The sequence below is a fragment of the Didymosphaeria variabile genome, assembly GCF_027946475.1.
Source record: "Didymosphaeria variabile strain IMI 356815 chromosome Unknown scaffold_7, whole genome shotgun sequence".
NCBI lineage: Eukaryota > Fungi > Ascomycota > Dothideomycetes > Pleosporales > Didymosphaeriaceae > Didymosphaeria > Didymosphaeria variabile.
In genome coordinates, this window is record NW_026611626.1 from 229,318 (window position 1) to 252,135 (window position 22,818).

At 52.3% G+C, this 22,818-nt stretch overlaps 9 protein-coding genes across 9 annotated transcripts; 4 read left to right on the forward strand and 5 right to left on the reverse strand.

The window, feature by feature from the left end:
• Positions 1-464: 464 nt before the first annotated feature.
• Positions 465-3,148, reverse strand: alp4 (gamma tubulin complex Spc97/GCP2 subunit Alp4; the record flags this gene model as incomplete). The annotated part of the gene is made up of 2 exons (XM_056217964.1): positions 465-830; positions 884-3,148. The coding sequence occupies 2 exons, from the start codon at positions 3,146-3,148 to the stop codon at positions 465-467; spliced, it is 2,631 nt and encodes an 876-aa protein (XP_056067229.1).
• Positions 3,149-3,613: 465 nt separating this feature from the next.
• On the reverse strand, positions 3,614-4,942 carry N0V89_009212 (uncharacterized protein; the record flags this gene model as incomplete). The annotated part of the gene is made up of 1 exon (XM_056217965.1): positions 3,614-4,942. The coding sequence occupies one exon, from the start codon at positions 4,940-4,942 to the stop codon at positions 3,614-3,616; it is 1,329 nt and encodes a 442-aa protein (XP_056067230.1).
• Positions 4,943-5,531: 589 nt separating this feature from the next.
• Positions 5,532-7,969, forward strand: N0V89_009213 (uncharacterized protein; the record flags this gene model as incomplete). The annotated part of the gene is made up of 4 exons (XM_056217966.1): positions 5,532-5,595; positions 5,647-5,699; positions 5,753-6,190; positions 6,239-7,969. 4 exons carry the CDS (start codon positions 5,532-5,534, stop codon positions 7,967-7,969), a joined length of 2,286 nt encoding a protein of 761 aa, XP_056067231.1.
• Positions 7,970-8,654: 685 nt separating this feature from the next.
• On the forward strand, positions 8,655-10,588 carry ATP2 (atp2, beta subunit of the F1 sector of mitochondrial F1F0 ATP synthase; the record flags this gene model as incomplete). Its single annotated transcript, XM_056217967.1, has 7 exons — positions 8,655-8,665; positions 8,727-8,876; positions 8,995-9,082; positions 9,135-9,177; positions 9,229-9,545; positions 9,597-9,806; positions 9,869-10,588. 7 exons carry the CDS (start codon positions 8,655-8,657, stop codon positions 10,586-10,588), a joined length of 1,539 nt encoding a protein of 512 aa, XP_056067232.1.
• Positions 10,589-12,016: 1,428 nt separating this feature from the next.
• Positions 12,017-14,479, forward strand: NdufS1 (ndufs1 NADH-ubiquinone oxidoreductase subunit; the record flags this gene model as incomplete). Its single annotated transcript, XM_056217968.1, has 5 exons — positions 12,017-12,134; positions 12,187-12,210; positions 12,269-12,651; positions 12,700-14,288; positions 14,344-14,479. 5 exons carry the CDS (start codon positions 12,017-12,019, stop codon positions 14,477-14,479), a joined length of 2,250 nt encoding a protein of 749 aa, XP_056067233.1.
• A 158-nt stretch (positions 14,480-14,637) lies between these two features.
• On the reverse strand, positions 14,638-15,307 carry N0V89_009216 (uncharacterized protein; the record flags this gene model as incomplete). Its single annotated transcript, XM_056217969.1, has 2 exons — positions 14,638-15,081; positions 15,302-15,307. 2 exons carry the CDS (start codon positions 15,305-15,307, stop codon positions 14,638-14,640), a joined length of 450 nt encoding a protein of 149 aa, XP_056067234.1.
• Positions 15,308-16,091: 784 nt separating this feature from the next.
• Positions 16,092-16,917, reverse strand: N0V89_009217 (uncharacterized protein; the record flags this gene model as incomplete). The annotated part of the gene is made up of 3 exons (XM_056217970.1): positions 16,092-16,276; positions 16,327-16,419; positions 16,476-16,917. The coding sequence occupies 3 exons, from the start codon at positions 16,915-16,917 to the stop codon at positions 16,092-16,094; spliced, it is 720 nt and encodes a 239-aa protein (XP_056067235.1).
• A 1,736-nt stretch (positions 16,918-18,653) lies between these two features.
• Positions 18,654-19,654, forward strand: AQY1_6 (Aquaporin-1; the record flags this gene model as incomplete). Its single annotated transcript, XM_056217971.1, has 2 exons — positions 18,654-18,992; positions 19,193-19,654. The coding sequence occupies 2 exons, from the start codon at positions 18,654-18,656 to the stop codon at positions 19,652-19,654; spliced, it is 801 nt and encodes a 266-aa protein (XP_056067236.1).
• A 1,216-nt stretch (positions 19,655-20,870) lies between these two features.
• N0V89_009219 (uncharacterized protein) lies at positions 20,871-22,322 on the reverse strand (the record flags this gene model as incomplete). Its single annotated transcript, XM_056217972.1, has 3 exons — positions 20,871-21,723; positions 21,780-22,080; positions 22,142-22,322. The coding sequence occupies 3 exons, from the start codon at positions 22,320-22,322 to the stop codon at positions 20,871-20,873; spliced, it is 1,335 nt and encodes a 444-aa protein (XP_056067237.1).
• Positions 22,323-22,818: the final 496 nt, after the last annotated feature.

The window sequence follows — 22,818 nt, forward strand, 5'->3', positions numbered from 1 at the left end:
TTATGGTGAGTTTTCACGTGGGGGAAGAGTTGAGGGGGGGATTTTAGCTGACGGTGGATAGTTATGGGGTGTGATTAGAGGGATGGGGGGAGGTGTGGATTGCAGTGCTGTTGCTTCGTTTGGGTGCACTCCGTTCTGCTACCGCGTTTGTATCTCGTCGTTCTGGGAGGGATAGGTCTCGATGTTGAAACGCGAAGAGTGGGAAGGTACTCGAGTGTCGAACAAGCGGGAGGCAAGATTGTGTCAAAGCTTATAGGATGATGAGTTATAGCTCTTCGTCAAAAGTCAGCCAGAGATCTGGTCTCAAACGTTTCACTCCATTCGAACGCTAATCAGATGAATGCTGGCAACGCCCATCGCGGTATGGTATCCTACCCCAAGAACGCCGGCCCGCACTGAACATTTATGAAACGCCCTGCACTTTTCCACACCCACCAATGCATGGCTTCAGGCACTGGGTCTCCTCAAACCCCGAACCCCTCCCCGACAACCATAGCAACCATGCCCCCCTCGCCTGCAGACTGCAACCGCGCACACAGACTCAGGAACACGACTGTCTCCGTAGCGGCAAGGTAGTTCAGCGTGTCCAGCAAAATCTTCAGATGCCTTGCAAAGTTCTCCTCATACTTGCCAAGCATGTCGAACATCTTATCTACCCGCTGCGGATCGTAGACAAAAGGAGCTGAGCGAGAGGAGGTCGGGGAAGCCTTCTCGGCGGCCGCCGCATTGGCCTGTGCTACAAGATCTGGGTCGCCGGTGATAAGGTAGCGAGAGAGGGACTGTGTGAAGGTGGAGAACATTTGGCAGGTGGATGTTATCTTGTTGTTTATCTGTGTATGCGTTAGTGAGGAAGGTAGGACGTTGAGAAAAGGAGGATACGTACGCGGAGCAGCTTACTGTTAGTAAGCATGCACTCTTTTAAGCACGTCGCCAGAAAATCTACATGGTCTTGCATCAGTTCATCCACGGTCCTCTTCACGCCTCCGTCTCCGTCTTGATGTGGTCTCACTTTGGCTTTGGTGTCGGGCGTGTCTTCTTGCGTGAGCCGGGACATCAAGGAGACCCAGTTAGGCTCGATGACTTCGGCGGTGCAGTAGTACAGGAGTTGCTGCGTGAAGACTAGCATGCGTGCACGGAGCGTCCATGCTTTGCGTTTCCAAAGTTCGATGCGCGGGTTGCGCGAGCGGTGCTTCCAGGTCGCGGTTTTGCCTTGTTCGCCCCAGCATTCAACGAGGCTGTTTTCAAGATGGCGGAGGCTGAGGAGGTAACGGAAGAGAAGCTGGTATCGTGTCAGTGTCACCCGGCTGACGACCAGAGAGAGCGGAAACGGCATTGCATAATCGAAGACGAGGGCCCCGTAGCCGGTTAAGTTGCTGTCGTCGGTAACGGACGCTTTGTCGGTGGTGGCAGGTGTGTAGTTCGTGATTGAGCCCGCGTTAGCAGCTTCTTGGTCTAATCCCGTCACGGTGACAATTTTCATGAGCCAGTTTGTCAGACCCGTCTCGATGATTTGCACCTTGATGTCTTCCTTGTAGGGGTCTTCGGCCGCAACGGAGCCAGGTTGTCGAACGATTATGTCCAGGAGTGACTGCAGCTTTCCGACATTAACGTTCTTAGCTGGTTTCTTGAGCTCCGAACCGCCTAGCTCAAGGAAGTACGAAAAAAAGTCTGATCGATCGAGGAAGAAGTAGTGCTTGAGTGACCGTAACCGCGCAGGCAGTTGGTGGGTTGTGAGAAGAAGATTGAAGAGCGAGGAGTTGGCGTAAGCGTATGCAGAGTTGACATTGTCCAGAACTCGAGCGTCATCGAAGCTTGTAGGTACGTCTTGGACTTTCCCGCTAACGTCGACGCCACCGCACTCGCGGACGACGTTGAGGTATTTGCCAGCGAGCAGGACCTTGTCCTTGACACCTTCGAGCTGTGGTGGTACGAGCGCGTCTCGCATCGTGTACCGTTTATCCCAATATTCGTCTGTGTAGTCTTGGTCCAGTCGCTCCCGCTTTATGCTCTTTGACTCCTTGATCATGAACTCTGCGTGCGGATCTCGGATACCGCCGTGATGTAGCCATTCGTTCAACATCGTCATGTAAGGTTTACTAGCCTCTCGTAATAAAGTTGTGAGCAGTTCCCGTGCTGCAGGATCGCCCGACATCGAGGCCAGTCGCCGCGTTATAAGCCCGAGCACGCTTCCGCCTTTGCATATCTTCTTGGTCCCTAATTGAACGTTGCCACCTTCTCGTACTGATTCTAATATTGCCTCGAAATTTTCCGTGTCGTCTTCCGAATCTGAATCTTTGTCATCCTCCAATATTCCGTTGGCCTTCAGCAGTTCAATTCCTGTGGTATAAAGCTGGAACAACATATGGCTCGTCTGTTTGGTATGTAGATTCAGCACATGTAGGGTAAACGACTGATTAGTCAACATCTGATGCTCGAGCTGCGCCATCAGCGTCAAGTAGTCTTTCAGCAGCCGCCTCACAGCCGCGCAAAGCGAATGATTGACCGCGCCGTATTCTTCCCTGCTTAGCACCTCGATGCATGTCTCCACCGCGATGTAATGTGTCGCCATTGTCAACATTGACTTGGTCAGATCCCTCAGACTCGGATCTAGGCCAGGTAGTATGCGGAATTGTGGCCCAACGAGTCGTTCCTTCTCGTCATGTGGATTATACGAGTCGATAAACCGTATGTACTGTCCTTCAAATCCCATAAACACAAACAGCAAGTCTTCTATTATGGCGCTCTCCTGCTGATCAAGTAACAGTTGTGCAAGAGGCGTAGGCTGTAGCGTAGTGGGCGCCGTCGAAGCGAGCGGTGGAATTGAGACGCGTGTCGCAAGCGGAGCGGTTGTATGTGGTATGAGAGTGGCCCGAGGATCCCATGGTTTCTCTGGTTCAGACTTTGTTCTTGCATGTTCTGCTGTACGTGGTCTCTCCCTCTCTTCTCGCGCAGGTTTCTCTGTCCTCGTCCTCGCATTGACTCTGCTTTCTGTCGAGTGCTTTAGCGGGCTCCTTGTCCGTCGCACTTCCCTCTCCGTTTCTCTGACCTCACGTCTTTCTACGCGCCGCTCGTTCATGCCGGAGGAAGTCGAATGTTTGCGTGTCTGCGAGGTGGAGGTGCGCCTATCCTCGTTGTTCTCTCCACTCATGTTTCTAGAAGCGGCGCGGGGCCTGTGTGTTGACGATGCATAGTTGGCCGACCGTCGCTCAGCAGCTGCGGAATTTTTGCTGTTGGGATTCCGTGTGGACATGAATGCGACGAATCGGCGTGGGCGTCATAGACGGTCGGCAATGTTTACTGGGGTGTTTATGCGCTCGCGGTGTACATTGGGCTTCGGTGAACTCGACGTGTTTTCCCCGCGTCTGCCGTTCGCGCGCGTTGAGCAGGGATCGCACGAGCCATCTTGCACTTGAGGTACGACGGCTGTGTTGTCTCTGCTCACATTCAGCACCCTACAAGAGACTATCTGATCTTGTTTACACATAAGACGTCATTCAGAATCAATGCTTGATTTGCAAGACCTGGAGCTGCCTCGGCCCGAAGCCTGCGATTCAGCCCCGAATTTCATCCATCATCCCATTGCTTGTTTACAGATATTGCGGCGGGAAAATACTCAAGAAGGAGCTGACTTATCTTGCGAAGTCGTAACAAGTATAGACCACGCAGACCAAAAACGAACTAAGAAAGCTAGCAACCACTGCGCTGATGCAGGCAGCTTTTGCAAATCTGCCACTATCTCTTCGCGTGGTACGTCCCCAACCGCTAGAGATGGAGGTACATCCAAATGATTATTGATTCGTAAGGGCTCTCGCGGGACGTCCGGAGAGACCTTCAAGCTATCGTTGTTCAACAATGCAGTATGTACGCGTAACAGTTGAGTAATTAGCTCGTCCTGACCGGCTTGCAGCGTGATATTGATATTGTTGCTTACAGCTGGTCCGGCCGGACTAGTTGACCGAGTTATTGGGATCGACTGGCCTTCTTGCGGAGTCTCTTCATTGGACAACCTCGCGGTTGAGGTACGTTGGCTGACTTCGACATGCTTCCTTTGGCATGCGAGCTTTGCCATGTCGCTCTCCAGCAGCTTCGCATGGTGGAGAAGCTGTTCTTTGAAGGCAGCACCAGGATCAAATCTGAAGACGAGTATGAGTGGCTTCTCTTTCTTTGCTTTAGAGAAAAGTCCGATGGACTTATCCTTGAATTTGTGGTGTATGTGTCGCAGCTTCCCGTTGATTTCCACTCGCAAGGAGAATGGTTTGTATTTGTGGAAGAACGTGAAGGCTGTCTCAATTTTGGCCGGATGCTCGGCACTGTATGCGAGAGCATTCTGAGACATGACCCAAGTGAGAATAGTATATCGCTTTGACGAGTTACTGGCCGTCTGAGGAGTTCCATGGAAGTTCCACCACGAGGTTCGAGGTAAAGTAACACTGCTTCCAAACTCGCCCAACGACCCACCGAATCCTGCAGCTTCGACCTGGGGACCAATGCTGTAACTTTTGGTCTTCTCGACGCTGAGTTCCGGGCCGACTAAGGATTTGGGACCATAATATTCGGTGTCCAGCGCTACTGAAACATCGTGATGGGTCTTCTTGTCTGCTCTTTTCGTTTGTGGCGTTCTCAGGTCTTCCAGGATTACAGAAACGGTAGCTTCCCTCAGTCGCCAATCCAGAGGTTGGTTAATCGTGAGGTCCATATAGAAGATCCCTCCAGACTTATCCTCGATGACGCCCCAGCGAGTCCGCTCGAAATTGAATCGGCAATCGACGGATACTCCACCAATCTCTGAGTTACCAACACTAATGTTCCCATCCAAGTCCTGATATTCTCTTAGATCGTGCCGGCCAAAATTGCCGGCTCGTGCGTTGAAAGTTCTCCGGAACTCAGCAAGACTCAATCTGACCCCTGGCAGACCCGTAGTAGTACTCGTAGGTAGAGTCATGCTTGACTGTTGTCGAGCCCTGGGCTGGTGTGACGAAAGATCTTAAGGCAACATGCAGCGCTTGCTGACACCCAAGGCTGGATTGTCAGGAGTTTAACTGTGCGGCTGATTAGGCTGCAGGAGGATCCTCAGCAGCTAGCAAGAGCATGTATTATTAACGAGGCTGAACCCAGAGTCGTCAGCCACCCTGGTCGCACTAGCGCAAACGAGGCTATGTGCATGTATGGGCATTGGCTTAATCTGGTTACACTCCGCGGAACGGTATGCCCATTTCTCACAAGGATTCCAAGTAATTCCACGCATCAGCGAACTGTTCCGAAAACATACATTCTACGACTACGCTCTCGAGCACCTTAGCCAACTCATGTTACCATAGCGCCAGACTCATCGCTTGTTCTCCCTGAAGAGCGCATGATCCCATCCCGAGGCAGGCTACCCGGCACTTGACGGCATCGATATGTCCAGGTACGACGCTCTTGTTGAAGAAGTTGAACGATTCAACAGATTCCGTCGCAGTGTGCCGTCCTATCACAAAGTAAATGAACACGACGCCACAGCATTGTAGAGGGACATTGAGCGCCCATCAAAAATGGTTGCCAAACCACGAGGAAACAGCCCTATTGATAGATCAATTGACAATGGTCAAGTCTCTAGTAGGTGGGATCACGTTCCCTTTAGATGTTAATGCTGAGCTAGTGTGCCAGGAATTCAAAAGAGCGATCGCTCACGCTCGCCCTCTCAACAAAGAGATACACCGGTAAATGCATTCACTATCTACCTACCTAGTAATAAAGACTGATTAAAACTTAGTCGATTGCGGCAGGATTGGCATGCAACGCATCGCAATCAATGGATGTCACGCTCCACCTACAGCTGGAGATAGCAGACGACATTTCTGATGACCTAGAGGAATTCTCTCGCCTTTGTCGTTTAGGCAACTTTGCCAGAGCGAGTCGATATCTTACTGAGCATCTGATTGGGCAAGAACAGAATCCGTACGTATACGTCCAGTATGCGCATTCGCTGTACGATTCGGGGAATTATGCAGACCTGCTGTCTCTACAAACTCAACCCCACTCTACCTTCGATGCCTCTCGACACGGAGCTATAACGCAGGAGTGGAAACTCTTGAAGGACGGAGCCACGATCCATTCGAACCAGGCTCCGCAAGCTTCCCAATACGCGCAGGTGTGCCGTGAGCAGTGGAATAATTATGCAATGGCTGAAAACAAAAGTGCATCCACTCAGGTGATTTAAACGTCAATCCGAGGCGGCGTACACTGCTAAAATAATTAGCTCCAAACTATGATCATTTCGCTCCGTAATCTAGGATACATGTCGCGCTTTGGGGCCGGTGTTGATGAGTCCCTCGTTCGCCGGGCTTTCTCGCTTTTGCCTCTAGCAGACCTGATGCGTGAAGAGAAAAGCTGGGATTTTCGAGACAGCTTCGTGAGTCTAGTCCAGGCGGATCCTGGTCAAGAGCTACTGTCGGACCTCTTTGGTGCTAGCCTTCCCGTGTATCTGGTCGATACAGTGTTAAAGAAATGGGAAGCTTACGCACCCTATAGCGAGATCTCGACCAAGCTTGCGTTTCTTGATATGGCAGAATCTGTATTGTTCGAGAGCTCGCCCAATGACGAGTCGTGGAGATTGCTTGACAAAATTACAGAGATCATGTCTTCGCTTCTACAGCGAGACGGGGCCTTGATGAAGTCCCGGCAATACATTCGCTGGATACTGCTCAAAGTAGCATACGAAGCTCGCGGACGCCGCGAAGCACTAGCATCGACACCCCCAGGAAATCCCGGAATGTTTTCGAACGCAGGAAATTTTCTGCGTCTTCTGCTGTACGCTCCCTGTTACTCCGAGACCCCAACACTCTCTAAACCAAAACATGAAAACGATCCGGAACCGTTTCTAAAAATCGCCCTAGATGCAGCCAGGGCTATTCAGGACTATGAGACAGAGGTATTGTGCCTACAGGCTCTTACCCGCTTTAGCGCAGAGCCGAAAGCATTCTATGATCAGCTGGCTCAGCTACAACAGCATACCCAGCACGACATCCAGGGCTGTTTGCGCACCCTTCTTTCCAGCTATATGTATTGCACAGATGAAATATCTCGCGCTAAGCTCAAGCGTGATATCACTTCCCTGGGTCACCGCAGGGGCTTCCTACCATCCTTGCGCTGGACACGCGCGATGATCCTCAGATCTCTTTCTGTTTCCGATGTAGAGGAATGGGAGTACTTTAAGGAGGCCGAGCTTGAATGTATGCACGGTCCCCACAATCTACCCAGTACGTGCCTGGCTTTCATGACGAAGGTCTCCCGTTTGTCTCACCATAAATATCATCGATTCAACAAGGAAGAAGGAGATCTTGGCACGGAGAAGGATGGGTTTAACGGCTATCATACAACGTTGCGACAGTCACGAGACGGAATTGACGTAGACCCCGCGGATGAAAGACATGGGGCCAAAGAAACGAGGTCGGCATTCGCTCAAGAACGGAATATCGCCAGTGAAAGGCCAAACACTGAGCAACCAGTAAAGCAGAAGGACATCAGAACAGGAACACGCCATAAGGCCGAGGTCAACTTGAAGTCTCCTAGAGCAGATATTCAAGACCAGGACCTTAAGGGAATCAGACGAACGAAGGGTTCCAGAAGTTCCAAGGATGTAAAAGAGCTGGAAGCTCCGGGTAGCCGCACTGGAGACGGAAATGCTCAGCACAGTGGTGCCCTCCAGTTGTACAGGGGGCGTGTGGGGCGAGAACGTGAGCAAAATCTTGGGGGTAGTATACGATCAAGAACCGCAAGTGCTCCTCCGCGGCCTATGAATAGTTACAGCGATGTGGACGAGCAAGGGGAGACTGGACGGGATGATGCGGATGGTATTGAAGAAGTCGAACAAGACAAGCCTCCAATTGCAATGAGCCTACGTCGAACAGCGACAGTCGAGGACTATCATGGGAATCCTGACGCAGAGCAAGAAGGATCAGAAGCTTTTGGTATTTATGAAGCAGACTAGGAGAGTTGATAGTATGGTTCCTACTTAGATTGAAGTACTCTGTGCAAACAAAAGGAACCTTGTAATCTTTGATAGAGTGACGAACGTGAACAGAGGCCTCTCGTGGCGAAACCATCTGAAGGCAAAACCTGTGCTGACATGAGGAAGTACGCTGCTACCATTGCTGAGCTACCTTGCTATTATTGTTCATTGCCAGAGCAAATCGGTTCCTCTCCGGGATATCCCGATGCATGGTAAAAGCTGCTGCATTACGATTGTATCATGTATCACGTATCCTGGGCCGAGTTAATCCAGAGTTATGTTCGACTACTACACATTCGAGCTGAAAATGAGCAGGCTGCAATTGCGCAGTGCTGCGATCCAGAATAGAGACTGACCTCGGCTTGGGACGATTTCTCAGGGGATTTGAGCTGCGGGTCTCATCGCCATCAATTTACATATCATCTGTCCAAAGGCCATCGTCACCTACAGCATTTCTAATGCATCAAAGATTAGCAAAACGTGTCTGCGACTGTGCTCCTATGTGGTCCGTGGACAAGGCTGTTCGGGTTGTCTGGGAGCTCGAAGCTGCCAACCCAACGCGGACTAGCGTGACTGAAGGAGAACTTCGGCTCTCGCAGCTAAAAGCTCTCACCTCCTTCCATCACCACTCCACTCCCCAACCCATCCTCCCACATCTCACATAATGCTTAAGAGGTACGCCACAGCTTGGACGAAACCAATTGGCGATGCAGCAGGCGCTAATTCGATGATATAGCGGCTTCCAGCGGTCGCTCCGCGCGACGACCCTCCGTCGCGGATTCCAGCCCATCAGGAAGTCCTTCGCCCCGGCTTTCGCCGCCAGGTTCGCCTCGACGGATGCCGCAAAGGATGGCAAGATTCATCAGGTCATTGGTGCCGTTGTCGAGTAAGGCCAAATCCATTGATGCGGTCGCGCAAAAACTTCGTCGACATGCCGGTTACGGATTTTCGTCGAAGCAATTGGCGACACCATCTCGAGATCCGAAGCTAATCATCAACTACAGCGTCAAGTTCGACGGCGAGCAGCTCCCTCCCATTCTCAATGCGTTGACGACCGACAATGGCGGCCAGAAGCTGGTTCTCGAGGTTGCGGTAAGGACGCCAAGCCCGGACACCTGGAAGAATAGGCTCTGACAGTCAACAGCAACATTTGGGTGAGAACGTCGTCAGGTGTATTGCTATGGACGGTATGTGGATGGACCCGATGGCACGAAGATGCAAATGCTGATTCGACATAGGTACCGAGGGTCTCGTTCGTGGCTCCAGGGCCTCCGACACTGGTGCTCCCATCACCATCCCCGTCGGCCCCGGAACTCTTGGTCGTATCATGAACGTCACTGGTGACCCCATTGACGAGCGTGGTCCCATCAAGTCCGACAAGTTCCTTCCCATTCACGCCGATCCCCCGGAGTTCGTCGAGCAGTCCACTTCCGCCGAGGTCCTCGTTACCGGTATCAAGGTCGTCGATCTTCTCGCTCCCTACGCTCGTGGTGGAAAGATCGGTCTCTTCGGAGGTGCTGGTGTCGGAAAGACTGTGTTCATCCAGGAGTTGATTGTAAGACGATGGGAGCACGAGTACAACCAGGCAAGACTAACAGATTTGTAGAACAACATCGCCAAGGCCCACGGTGGTTTCTCCGTCTTCACTGGTGTCGGTGAGCGTACCCGTGAGGGTAACGATCTGTACCACGAAATGCAGGAGACCTCCGTCATTCAGCTTGATGGCGAGTCCAAGGTCGCCCTGGTCTTCGGTCAGATGAACGAGCCCCCGGGTGCCCGTGCCCGTGTTGCCCTTACTGGTTTGACTGTTGCTGAGGTACGTAATGAAAAGACACCGAGTCTCTCCTGGAGACCTTGAGACTGAGCTAATTTTCTCAGTACTTCCGTGACGCTGAGGGTCAGGATGTGTTGCTTTTCATTGACAACATTTTCCGTTTCACCCAGGCCGGTTCTGAGGTGTCTGCTCTTCTCGGTCGTATCCCCTCTGCCGTCGGTTACCAGCCCACCCTCGCCGTCGACATGGGTGGTATGCAGGAGCGTATCACCACCACCCAGAAGGGTTCCATCACTTCCGTCCAGGCCGTCTACGTGCCCGCTGACGATTTGACTGACCCTGCTCCCGCCACCACCTTCGCCCATTTGGACGCCACCACTGTCTTGTCCCGTGGTATCTCCGAGTTGGGTATCTACCCCGCTGTCGACCCTCTCGACTCCAAGTCCCGTATGTTGGACCCCCGTATCGTCGGTGACGACCACTACAACACCGCCACCCGCGTCCAGCAGATCCTCCAGGAGTACAAGTCGCTCCAGGATATCATTGCCATTCTCGGTATGGACGAGTTGTCGGAAGCTGACAAGCTTACCGTCGAGCGTGCCCGTAAGATCCAGCGTTTCTTGAGCCAGCCTTTCACTGTCGCTCAGGTCTTCACTGGTATCGAGGGCAAGCTTGTCGACCTCAAGGACACCATCCGGTCATTCAAGGCCATTCTCAGCGGTGAGGGTGACGACCTACCCGAGGGTGCTTTCTACATGGTCGGTGACCTCGAGTCAGCACGTGCCAAGGGTGAGAAGATTCTTGCGGAGCTTGAGAAGTCATAGATGCATTGTGGGTGTGGGGAAAAATGAGGGTGGACTATTGTGTCAAGCGGGCTCGTCGGTGATGGCTCTCCTCAATCTGTACAAAATGTATACCATTACGCAAAGGGGCGAACATCTAATGCCGACGGGTCTTCGGTGGAGCAATGGTCTTTCTGTGTAATCTTATCCATCATGCGAAGATCCCGTTTCTTCTGTCAATTTAGCTCAGTTCTGATTCAAGTTTATGTCATATACGTTGTGATGTGTTCTTTGCATGCTGGGACTGCCAGCCGGTCGTCGGTTGCTCTGACATATCTTTGGGGACCTTGTTCTGTATCCAGGGTCTCGTCCGAAGTTTTGTTGGTGTTACAACCCAACCGGAACATCTGCTCTAGTATTATCCTATGCTACGTCTGTAAATATGGATCGTGGTGTCTGCGAAATGGCTTGGCAGGTATGCGTCAAGCAAATCGTATTTCCTGTTGCGGTATCATGCAGCGAGTTACGTCAGGCTCTGTATTGACACACACAGTCAATGTAGGGATCTCACAATCTAGAGCGATGTGAGACATAATGCGCACGAAGCACTTGTAGCACTACTCACAAAGCACTCGACAAACACAAAATTTAGCAGGACATCTTGCTCGAGACGCTGGCACCTTGAAGGCAGCGTCACCTCCTCAATCTATCAACCACGCGGCTACGCTACGAGTATTTAGAAGACGAACGAGCAAACGTTATACTGATCACACTGCGGAAAATCTTACCCCGATGAAGGAAACGTCATTAGGGAAGAGGGCGTAAACCTGGACAGGAAAAGCCTCAACAGGCAGCTCGAAGGTCCTCGATCTTCCTGATCTCCGTCTACTCCTTCAGATACGTGCCTCACGATATTTGTATTGCCCATCTTGAGGGTACGCGGGATATTCAAAAGGTTCCTACCCAGTTGCAACTTTACGAAGGTAGTGCGTGAGCAGCAACACGATGCACATCGAAAGTCTTCAGCCGTCATGCACTATCGTGACCGTCTGCTGCGCAATAGAAAATAGTCGCCGTTATATGTGATCATAAGGGCAACAACGCAAGATGGAATATATAAGGATGTAGCGACGTTGGTAAGGAACAAGATATCATAGAGAACCTCATCTGCTCCAGCTACGGCGCTCTGCGAGTCGCGCTCTAGGGCAGAATGCAGAGGAAGAGACGGAGTGAATACGCGCTGCTCTTGCGAGCGGCGCGCCCATCTTTCCCACAATAAACACTGCCCAGAATGAGTTGAAGAAGAGAAGGTGCACGGTGGGCGGAAAGGTTTTTGTACCGGGCAGGAGCTGACCAATCGCGGCTTCTCTGATGTCGCTGAGTGCCAAGCCCCAAACTCCAGCGCCCTTGAACCTCATCATCGAAGAGCTCGGCAAGCACCTCCTCATCGCCCATTGCCCCCGCCACACGATGCTTCGGCAACAACTAATTCGCTCGCTGAAGCGACCTGCGGTGAAGGCAGGCCTCAATGGCTCAAGGACCTTTGCTGCCTCTGCCCGCCGGTCGGCGGAGGTGGAGATCACTGTCGGTACGTGCCACCGGTCCGCGACGGCGGCGACATTTGCTAACGAGCTCTGCAGATGGAAAGAAGGTATCAATCGAAGGTACTATAGCGCCTGTAGCTCATTGAAGCTTTTTTGCATGTTTCTAACCATCTTCTAGCCGGATCCGCCCTTATCCAAGCATGCGAGAAAGCCGGCTCTACCGTCCCCCGATACTGCTACCACGAGAAGCTCATGATCGCCGGAAACTGTCGTATGTGTCTGGTTGAAGTGGAGCGGGCACCTAAACCTGTGGCATCCTGCGCATGGCCGGTACAGCCAGGGATGGTCGTGAAGACCGATTCGCCGCTCGTCCACAAGGCGCGCGAGGGTGTCATGGAGTTCCTCCTTGCCAACCACCCGCTGGATTGCCCTATTTGCGACCAGGGAGGCGAGTGCGATCTTCAAGACCAGTCAATGCGATATGGCGCAGACCGCGGACGTTTCCACGAGATTGGTGGCAAGCGTGCCGTCGAAGACAAGAACATCGGGCCTCTGATCAAGGTGGGAATCGCGAGAGTCTCGAAAATGAAGACAAACTGACTGAGGCAGACCTCCATGAACAGGTGTATTCACTGCACACGCTGCGTCCGATTTTCCAACGATGTAGCCGGCGCGCCCGAGATGGGCTCTACTGGTCGTGGCAACGACCTTCAGATTGGTACTTACCTCGAGACCGCTCTTGATACCGAGCTTTCTGGAAACGTCATCGATCTCTGCCCCGTGGGTGCTCTGCTATCGAAGCCATACGCTTTCAAGGCTCGTCCTTGGGAGCTCTACCACACGGAAACCGTGGATGTGCTTGACGGCCTAGGCTCGAATATTCGCGTCGACGCTCGCGGTACTCAGGTCATGCGCGTTCTTCCCCGCTTGAATGACGACGTAAATGAGGAATGGATCAACGATAAGACTCGTTTCGCATGCGACGCCCTCAGCACCCAGCGATTGGTCAACCCCCTCATCCGCGAAGGCGATCAGTTCAAGCCTGCATCTTGGGAACAGGCCCTTGTAGAGATTGGTGAAGCGTACAAGAGGATAGCACCCAAGGCCAACGAGTTTAAGGCTGTCACTGGTCACTTGACTGAGACCGAGACTCTCGTTGCCATGAAGGATTTGGCTAACAAGCTTGGTTCGGACAACCTCGCCCTCGACCAGCCTGGTGGCAGCGAGCCAATTGCACACGGTGTCGACGTGCGGTCGAACTACTCGTTCAACTCTAAGATCTATGGTGTTGAAGAGGCTGATGCTATCCTTCTCATTGGCACTAACCCCCGACACGAGGCCGCCGTTCTCAATGCCCGTATCAGGAAGCAGTGGCTGAGGTCTGATCTGGAGATTGGTCTCATTGGCGAGGACTTTGAGAGCACCTTCGAGTACCAGAAGCTCGGCTCATCTGCGACTGACCTGAAGACCGTTTTCTCTGGAGAATTCGGCAAGAAGCTCCAGTCCGCTAAGAAGCCAATGATCATCGTTGGCAGTGCGGTCACCGAGAACGCTGATGCTAAGTCGTTCTACGAGCAGGTTGGCGCCTTTGTCGAGAAGAACAAGGCCAACTTCCAGACCGCCGAGTGGAACGGATACAACATTCTCCAGCGAACTGCATCCCGTACAGGTGCCTACGACGTTGGCTTCACCGTTCCATCACCTGAAGTCGCCAACACCACTCCCAAGTTCGTCTGGTTGTTGGGTGCGGACGAGGTTCACGAGGCAGAAATTCCCAAGGATGCTTTCGTTGTCTACCAGGGGCACCACGGTGATCGGGCGGCACAGCTCGCCGATGTTGTGCTCCCAGGTGCCGCATACACCGAGAAGTCTGTCACATACGTCAACACTGAAGGCCGAGTGCAGATGAGCCGTGCTGCTGTCGGCCTGCCTGGTGCATCAAGGGAAGACTGGAAGATAATCCGAGCTGCTTCAGAATATCTCGGTGCTGAGCTACCTTACGATGATGTTGAGCAGTTGAGGGACCGCATGGAGGAGATCTCTCCTGCTTTGCGGAAGTACGACGTCGTCGAGCCAGTATCACTACCTGGCTTGAGCAAGGTCCAGCTTGTGGACCAGAACAAGGGAGCCAAGGCGTCGGGCGAGCCGCTCAAGAAGCCGATTGAGAATTTTTACTTCACAGATTCCATTTCAAGAAAGTAAGTCACATATTAGCATTGTCCCCACCGACACAAGATGCTAACAAGATGCTAGTTCACCAACAATGGCGCGTTGCTCAGCAGCAAAGGCGCAGAAGAACCCCAAGACAAACTTCATGGCTGCTGGATACCCCGACCCTCAAGTCGGGTACGGACCGCAGACGCCGCAAGAGGGTGCGTTGGCGGCGTAAGAGGCTTGTATCTTTTAGTAAAGTAGAAAGCGGACTTGTATATAGGCTCACGCGCGGGTTGGTTTCCTTTTGTGAATTGCATGCAGGATGTAGAGTGTATGAGAATACCATTTATTCCAATTCAAGTAACTTCGGTCCGTGTCACTAAATAAAAGCAACTATATAAGCAAGGCTTTATCGACAATAAAGTAAACGTTCGGCCTAGTGAGTGATTCCTGTCCTTCCTTCCCTTTTCCCTTTGCGTGAACTCTCTTGGTGTCCTTCACACCGTAGCTGTGGAGGACGTAGCCGTGGAGGACGATGTCGTTAATGTCGTTGATGTTGTGGATATTGTCGTTGGTGTTGACGTTGACGTTGACGTTGGCGTACTCGTTGGTGTACTCGTTGACGTTGGGGTTGGCGTCGTTGACTCTGTCGTTGGCGTACTCGTTGGCGTTGCCGTTGACGTTGTCGTTGACGTTGACGTTGGGGTTGACGTTGTCGTTGGGGTTGACGTTGACGTTGACGTTGGGGTTGATGTCGTTGACTCTGTCGTTGGCATACTCGTTGACGTTGTCGTTGACGTTGGGGTGGGGTTGGGGTTGGGGTTGAGGTCGTTGACTCTGTCGTTGGCGTACTTGTTGCCGTTGCCGTTGATGTTGGGGTTGAGGTCGTTGACTCTGTCGTTGGTGTTGACGTTGACTCTGTCGTTGGCGTCATCGACGTCCTCGACGTCCCACTCAACGTGAATGGGAGATGCATCTTCGGATAGGCTGTCTGAAAAGCCAGATTTGAAATGGTTGTGACTTTATTAGCAACTGACTCCATCACCTCCTGAACAACCTGCATCACGGCAGGGTTGGACGCGTCTGCAGGTACGTCTGAGGCTCGGGGTCCGGCGGGCGCGTCGAGCGGTTGGACGACTACGACTTGTTCCGTGAGTACCTCTGTGACGGTCTCTTGTTCGGTGGTGGTTTCATTGGAGGTGTCTTGGCGGGTGTTGAGGAGGAGGGCGTCGATGGGGATGGGCTTGAGGTCGGTGGACTGGAAGCGTTGAATGGCTGGTTCTGTGGCATGGTCGACTATTGGGGCGGTGAAGGCGACTGTGAAGCTGGTGATATGTTAGCGGGAGATAAAAGATGGGATCAGAAAGGATGGTCACAGTGTAGCCGCCAGAACGGCGAATTGACTTGCGTACATCGTGCAGAAGTGAGGAGCTGGTGTTGATTTATCAATTTCAAGCTGGGTTGAGGAGACTGAGGTAGGACTTGTGTTCGTGAGGATTGCCGTAGCTTTCCTTCAGATATGTTGAGCATGATAGATTTGTTGATATGCAGGGAAATGGCAGATATCAAGTGAGGTAGGGTGTAAGTCACGACAATGTTGTCGGTTTAGTGAATGGTGAAGATGTCAAAGTAACGTTGGGTATCTGATTGGTCGTATGCGAACGATGTCCAAAGTTAGTGCGCTCTACAAATGCACCTTCTCCACACTCTTTAGCTAGAGCAAATGAGATTGCTGTTGAACTATTTGCTTACGACAGCCATTGCTGGATCCATACACCGGATATCTGTCATCCTTGCACCAGAGGCGCATAGGGCACTCCTTTTTCCGTCCATGAAGATGACACAACTCAACCCCGCTTCTTCCCCTGAGACTGTGGAGCGGGACTCGGGCCACGGGGAGGAGTGTCTGTCTTTCCCGCCATCCACGAGGCGAGATCGAAGTTTTGAATCTGCTGCGCGGTATTGGTGTTGCCTGAACCCATGACGCCCTTCTTCTGCATCTCTTCGAATTCAGCCTTGGTTTCTGGGTCCACTGCAGAATAGTTAGCCTCATTAACCTTGCAGATATTTCTAAGTGCTTACTGTTGTCCATCAAGTACGGCATGCCAAAGACCATGATCAGTGTGAAGAGACCCATCAGGATCATAGGGTTTTTCAAGAACGACAAAGGAGAGACTATAATCATCAGCACACGATCTCCAACTTGTCAGTCACGTAAGTGTGGCACTCACATCCAGCCCGCTCTTGGAAGTACTCCTTCGGAGCCTTAGGTGGAACCTCGATTACCAGTCCATTCCCACCCTCTCCTCTAGGCTCTCCCTTGTTATCCCATTCATTGCCAATAAACGTCTGCCACGCGTGCACCTTCTCCCTCTTGTCTCCACTGCCTTCAACCGCTTCTTCGAGGGTGACGTCTATGCGCAATGGCTCGAATGCATAGTCGCGACTGTGAATGGTAGCGAGGTAGCTTCCGACGGAGACATTGTTGAAGTTAAACGAGTTTGAGCGCGTTATGTAGGCGTCTAGCGGGGGTCCGGAGGACTGGAGCGTTGCGTGGGTGCTAGATGGGAGCGATGACGGGTTCACGAGAGGAGTGTTGGGGATGAGCAGGATGAAGCGGGCCGCCGACGCGACTGAAGCTAGAGGAGCTAGAGCAAATATCGAAGTTCGCATAGTGAAGATGTGCATGTGGTTGACGTACTGGGTACGCTGCTAAGTGCTGGATGCGGGCGCGGGATACAGATGCACCTTCCTTCGGATGTCGGTGAAATGTTTATCCGCACATACTTCCTCCAGTCCACAGCGTCGAACGACCCTACCACTACAAATCCCTCTTTGTTACACGAACAAGTATGATTCGAATGTTAGATTCATATCAAACTAGGTATCAAAGGGTACTATGAGATGTCTTACGTGGGAATCTAACCCACTATGCTTTCCGCCCATTATTGGCTCGAGGACTTGGATTCTTCTGATCAACGATCATGAGACAAACTTCAGCCTTATCATGCGCCATACGCGAGTAGCGGCATCGAATATACTTCGGGCTTCTCAAGATACTACGCTGTCCCCGATAGTCCGGCCACACATCACATCGGGTGATCCATACCAGCGACTCTCCTTCCGTGTTACTCGGGAATGTAGCATGCCGAGGTCGACCTTTTGACCTACCAGTTACTGCAGAGTACAATGGAAGGTCACGCGGCAAGGTCTACCGTTTCTATCGTCCCTATTATGGACATTATCACCACTGCGTCGATGATATGCACCGAGGTGCTTGTCGATCACAAGAGCACGTCGTATCGAGATAAAGCTATATGCGAGCATCACTACTAACTTCTGTTTCAGGAAGGCCTAAGCTTTTCGCACTCTGGAGTTCCGAATACACATCGCGGGGGCCAAGTTTAGGGAAATTGTTGCCAGCATATACACACTGTGTTACCCCAGCGTGGATAATACGGAGTTCGATCTCCATAAATTATCGGCCATCTTCGTATCACAAAGAAGTAATACGGTGGTATTGCTTTGTTTCTATCGTCACTCAAGCATCATGACCTTGTGTTACTTTAAGGCACGCTCAGTATTCGCCAGTCTCTCAGCCCGACATCCTACTTCACCGTTCGAACACTGATGCGCGCTGTCAATGATCGCTGCCAATCTCGTATCGAAATCCATCTTCTCAGCGCTATCCCGGCAGGTCTGAAGATCGAAGCACGGTGCCCGACACGAAAGGCTGTACCGGCTCTTGCGTCAGCGTAAAACATGGCCATACAGTGGCAGACCAGAATTTGAAGACCTGTTATAGAGTGAGTCACCTTAGGCAGTTTAGCCCTCGAGTTGACCTGCTAATTCTTATCACCAAAGGAGGGCCTGGTATAGGTAGGCTCCTGCGCCAAGGGGTTCAGTCTTGAGTGTCGGGCACTGTGAAGCACCATGTACACCGTCAGATTCCGATGAGTTTACGGCAATCTGCATTACTGCCCGTGGTTTGTTTCCACAGCACGTCATGATCAGTTCCCGACGTTCTGTCACCTCTTGGATGAACCAAGTGGAAGCACGCTGCACGAAAAACCAATGACCAGTGCAATTGCATTCCACACCACCCTTCATCGGTACCACTTGCTCACACGATGTGCAGGCCAGGCGGTTGGGTCCGGCAAAGCTTCCAAGTTGTGAGGGAGTGTGTGGACCGATCCGGTTCGAAAAGGAGGTTGCACGTTGATTTGCCATGGGCGTCGGTGTGCTCCCTCGCGCTAGAAACCGTCATCGAGGGCTGCCATCGATGATCTAAGAGAAAGAGATATAAATCTGGCACAACAGTAACCTTCAACAACCAATTTTGTTTGCTCTTAAGTCTTGTGCTTGATTTTGCATCTGATCCTGAAATTTGGAGGCCAAGAACCTTCACCATGTCGAAGCACAGCGAAGACGGCATGCTTCCTACCCACAATCATCACGACAGCCCAGCCATTGCTTCACCTCCACTACCAGACAAGAGCATTCGCCATGAATACCCTGTCTTCATCGGAGAATTCATCGGCACGTTCATGTTCCTCTTTCTCGCCTTTGCCGGAACTTCAATCGCTATCGTCTCGGCCACGGTTGAAAATGCCGACTCAGACAGATTCGATTTGAACCCCGTTCAAAATGTCTCCAAGCTGATCTACATCTCCTTCGCCTTCGGTGCCGCTCTTGCCGTCAACGTCAGCATCTTCGCCGATATCAGCGGCGGCATGTTCAATCCAGCTGTAAGCTCTTCCACCTCCATTTCCTAGCCAACTTTCCAACTCACCGTTTGGCGTTACACGGTAAACGGCTAAAAGGCTGGTCGAACGGCGCATAGCACGATCACATCTTGTGCGACCCGCCTTGCCAGCGCTCCCGTCGTACCGGACTGTAGCACTTGAAAAAGCAAAAGTACAATCACTCACATCTTTCCTCGCACTAGGTAACGCTGTCTCTGCTGCTCATAGGCGCAATCAGGCCACTGCGCGCCGTTCACTCCATGCTCGCGCAGCTCGTCGCCGGCATCTGCGCCGCGTTCGTGGTCTCCGCGCTGCTCCCCGGGCCGCTTCCAACGGCTACCAAGCTCGAGCCCTCCATCAGCATCACGCGGGGTCTCTTCTTGGAGATGTTTCTAACGGCACAGCTCGTGCTCACGATACTTATACTGCCGGGTGGACCGAGCAAGCCGCTAGTCATCGGCCTTACGCTGTTTGTGGCGGAGCTCTGTGGTGTGTATTATACGGGTGGATCGTTGAATCCGGCGAGGAGCTTTGGGCCTGCAGTTGTCACTGGGTTTCAGGGGTATCACTGGATCTACTGGGTTGGTCCGGCGTTGGGCGCGGCTTTGGGAGCTCTGGCGTTCTTGGGGCTGAGGATTCTGGAACCGGAGAAGGCAAGAGAGTGAGGTGGTAGAGAGGAAAGTAGCGCGGTGTGTGTGTGTTGCGGCCACGGAAATCGATGGATGGGAGTAGTGTGAGCCGGTAGCGGCGGTATCGTTGTTGTGAATGGGTGTGCTGCCACAGGACGTTCTTCACGAGGGTAGGCTGTATGGGAATCTTGGCCAGTGGCGTGGCCAAGGGTGTGGAGTATCTGGTATGTTTTTGGAGATATCTACGACGCTACGACTCTCGTTTACTCCATTTCTGAGCAAGCGCTTCAGCGGGTTGTGGGTAGGTGCTTGCAGGATGTTCCTTTATTGTAATTCGCTACCAAGTATCGATCATTTACCCATCCTTGCTTCTTCAGCATACTGAACCCGAGACCCATGAGACCATCTGCATTATCGACTAGATAGTCAGACTGGCCACCAGCTTCTGACTACATCGTGATGCGCGGTATATTTCTGGACAATGCCTAAAAAAAACCGTCTGCAGCTGCCTCCGGGGAACGTTCACCGTTCGATTCGTCATTGGACGGGGGTAGCATACTGCATAATCCCGCTATGCCTAAAGTTCCGATCACTGCATTCCCGCGACAGCTGCCATGGCTCCAAGGATAGAACTACCAAAAGTGGTGGCTGTTGGAAACATAGCCATGCACACATAGGAGTGTTAACGGTGACAATGTCTGAAATTACATCGGGTGCGTGCAGCATGCTGCACTGTTACCACGTCAGTGATGGACATCTGTTAGGCCACGGGTGCATGCATTGCGGAGATGCCTGGCAGGTCCTCGAACTGAGCAAGCTGTATTATGGCATGTCGTCTTTGGGACGAAATTGAAGAGTTTCACTACTTTCTTGGACTCCGGGAGATAGGTCTTCTTGTATACCGTTAGAGTTCCTCATTCAATCTCGTGTCACACATATATGGCGCACAACAAACGGTGCTAGGCTCATGATGTGGCTTTGCAGACTATTCTGTCAAATCTCAATGGGAAGGCCGTTCATGTATGAGGTATCCAAGAGGAAAAGGCAGTGAACAGTTGTGTTCCTCACTCGCTCTAGTTCGCAACACGCACGTTTGCTATCTTTTAGACCGTTGGGCATATTCACTGCACTCTAGCAATCGCTGTGCATCGTACGTCAAGTCGACCCAGGATGCATAACCTCCAAGTGGACCATTACTAACGCGCGCCACTCAGATACCATACCTAGATACCGTCTACATCTACAGAACATATTACCACGACTTCCACAGCGCTTCAGCCCACTCTTTCACCCGATATCTCCTTCCCAATACCACCGCCAACCCCACAAAAAGCCCAATCCTCGCCACCAATGCCGTAGCCACCGCCTTCCTAACAATAGGATAATACCCCTCAAGCATAGAATTTACCGCCGCATTCCTAGCCACCATCTTCGCCCTGCCCGTCCTCCCCCAGTTGCGTCCCACGCCCAATCCCGCAATACCCACCTCCCCCGGCTTCTCCTCGACTTCGGCGTCGATAATAGGAACAGACGCCGTCTCAAGCCCTATCGTCTGCGTGCTCATCTCCGCCGACTTTTGTTTTCTAAACCGGTACGACATAGCCCACATGACAAAGCGAACGTCCCAGTTGGTGAAGGTCGGGTATGTCCACAGTTCCAGCGCGTTGTGTGGTGGTAGATGTTCCAGCAAGTCACTGACTACGCCTAGTGTTAGCCCCCATAGCAGTAACGGGGGCTTTCCCAAGTCTCTCCCTTCGGGTCCTCGCAGGACCTCTTTGACTTTGCCCAGCGTTCCCGCATCAGGCGGTCCGCCCGCGGGGATGAAGTCTGGGATTGTCGCGCAGTAGGTGGAATTGGAAGGCACGAGATGTATGGCTGCGAACATCATACTGGATAGCATGGACTGCAGAAACCAGCGTTTTATACCGAGCTCAGACTTTGCTAGTCGTGCGGAGACATATGCGTATTCGTAGGTGCGTAGGGAGGGAGATTGCAGGGCGCGGAGGGAGACCCAGTGGGTGGAGGCTACTTCGGTGGGTTGGAGGCGTTGGGCGGGGTACGTCGGAGACGTGAGAAGATATATATACGGGCAGAGGACCATCAATCTACAGCTCATCAATACGCGTGTTCTCTAGATGGTAGAAGGCGAGGTAAAACGTACGGTACTTTTCCCCACGAAGAAGTGACCACTCTCTGCGGGAGGTTGCCGACGGTGATGGCGTTATTGTAGTTCAGATCTATGCCGACTTCCTCCAATGCCTCTCGCACAGCGGTCACCTGGTCGTCCTCATCTTCGGGATCTCTCTTCCCGCCCGGCAGCGCTACGTGTCCGTTCCACTTGTCGCCCACTCTCGTTGCGCGCTTGATGAACAGCAACTCCGGATCGCCATGCTTAACCCAGTCCTGCGCGAAGAACGTCTCTATAACATCCTTGACCGAAAGGTCGCGAGGTTTGCTCGAAGCTGCAGAAGAGCGCCGGCGTTGCTGGGTTGGACTCGGGGGGTAGGGGTGGTGTAGGGGAACGGTTTGTCGTCTGTGGCGGGCCAATGCGAGTAGTGCGGTTGTATGCGGAGGATGAGGGCGACAGAGGCGCGTTTGGGGTTTCGGGTGGGTTTGCGACCTCGGGGTAGGGCTGGGCGTTTAGTTCTAGGAGGACCGACTTGAGATGGGATATCAGGTCTTCTGTGCCTGTATCTGAGGTCATTGTTATCAAATGGATACAGTCCACGCTAGATTAGGTCAGAAGTTTGAATATAGTGCTCTATAGACAGTATATTGCAGGGGTCGAAAATGACCAAATGTTCGTTGTGGAGCTGGGGAGTTGTTACGATAAGTACTGGAAGATGAGGAAGAAGCCGAGGTTCTATAACGCGATTCTGGATGATGATTGGCTATATAGGACTATCAGATTGCAGAAGGATCAATTGCTGAAAGCGCGCTACGGACGAATAATCGACATCGTCTAGCAACACAGTGTTGTTGTTGCGCGTATAGCTTAGCCAGGTAGGACGCGTTGTCGTCCGAAGTATGGATGCAGTCTGGGGAAGTATGCACGGACCACCTGCCGCAGCCCGCAGCCTTGCCGAAATCGCAACGAGGGGCAGGCGCGATACGTCAATTTGGGGTGGGGCACGAGAATTTCGAGAGACGGCCTGACGAGCCACTGGACGACTCAGCCCCTCACCCTTTGTTTTGATACC